The sequence below is a fragment of the Phaethon lepturus genome, unplaced genomic scaffold (genome assembly GCF_000687285.1).
Source record: "Phaethon lepturus isolate BGI_N335 unplaced genomic scaffold, ASM68728v1 scaffold33041, whole genome shotgun sequence".
NCBI classification, from domain to species: Eukaryota; Metazoa; Chordata; class Aves; order Phaethontiformes; family Phaethontidae; genus Phaethon; species Phaethon lepturus.
In genome coordinates this window covers 1-1300 of record NW_010519031.1, presented here as the reverse complement: position 1 = coordinate 1300, position 1300 = coordinate 1, and the positions used below count along the sequence as shown (strand labels likewise).

Sequence of the window (1300 nt, the reverse complement as noted above, 5' to 3'; positions counted from 1 at the left end):
CCGCCGGGCAACCCCCAGCCGCTCTCACAGGCACCATGAGTGCTCACGAGCTTGGAGCTGCTCCCAGCCCACGTCGGGTCTGCTGCCACAGGTGCCTTTGGCCAAATCTCACCCTCATCCCCCTTTGGCCTGCGTTTGTTCTGCCTCACCTGAAACCTGCGGGAGCCGAAGATCTTTTTCATCATGTCCTGGAAGGAGATGCGGCTCCTGGTGGGCTCCAGCTTGATTTCCGAATCTGGCTGCTTCTCCCCAGCCTCCTCCTCCTCCTCCTCCCATTTCTGATAGTCATTGCTCCACTGCACAGGGTCGTCACCCACCACCGTGAAGTGCTTCAGGTACCTGGACATGGCTCTGGATCAAGCTGGCATCACCCTGCCAACGTCTGGGGGACAAGAGCGGAGCATCACCTCCCTGCTCGGGGCTGACCAAGGGTGCCAAATCACCCTCGTTTCACCACCGAGAGCGTGACAAGAACGTGATGCTTCGTTCAGACGCGGCCGGCCGGGTGGTGTGGACAGGCCCCACTGACGGGAAATTGCTTAATGGTGGTGCCACTTGTTTTGCATCACCTCCCACGGCGCGACGTGGAGCCCCCGCCACCCTCCCCGGTGCTGTTTGCACCCTGTCGCGCTGCTCTACAATGAGGAACTTCCTCATGAGGTATTTCCCACATCTCAAAACAAATCATCGATTACAGGAGAAAAAACCACCAGCACTTCTCTCACATCTCATGGTGCAAGAGCCGGCAGCTGCCAATTTCCCATTGGAAAGGGCCGTTGTGTTTCTATCAGACACTGATCAATGGAGGTTATTGGTCAGAAGCTGGAAGCAGGCGATTTTCTCCCCTTTATTTGCTCTCTCATCCCCTACATGCTGAGGCGGGCTGCTGTTAGCATTTGGCCTGAGACAAACCCTCCGCTGCGCTCCCAGAGCTGCCCTCGTCCCTTCAGGTGGCCGCGGTTGCAGCCCAGCGGCCCCTGGGCTAACCGGAGCCTCCTCACTCTCCAGCCACACCACTAAGCTGAAGAACAGCCATCATTTCCCTTCATTAACATCAAAGGCCACTATGATTTCAGCCTTTGCAGCCAAAATAAGCAGGTGATCCCTACATTTCAGCCTGGCCGGCGGGCGATGCTATCCTCCCCCATCTCCTCTCTCTGCATCCTCCAGAGCCAGCCTCACCCCCAGGCATCCCAGCTTCAGCCCGTCCCGGTTGGACTTGATGATCTTGGAGGTCTTTTCCAACCTTAATGATTCTGTGATTCTATTCTATTCTACGTGGGCAGCCAGCGAGGGGCAG

The 1300-nt window shown here is 57.2% G+C and overlaps 1 protein-coding gene across 1 annotated transcript in view; it reads right to left on the bottom strand.

Moving 5' to 3' along the window:
* The window catches only part of HVCN1 (hydrogen voltage-gated channel 1), a 4621-nt gene extending 4239 nt beyond the window's left edge, over positions 1-382 (bottom strand). Inside the window, exon 1 of the mRNA XM_010296916.1 lies at positions 150-382. Coding sequence (XP_010295218.1) covers positions 150-347 — 198 coding nt within the window. The 5' untranslated portion in view covers positions 348-382. The remainder of the gene's footprint in view (positions 1-149) is intronic.
* Between the last annotated feature and the right edge of the window lie 918 nt (positions 383-1300).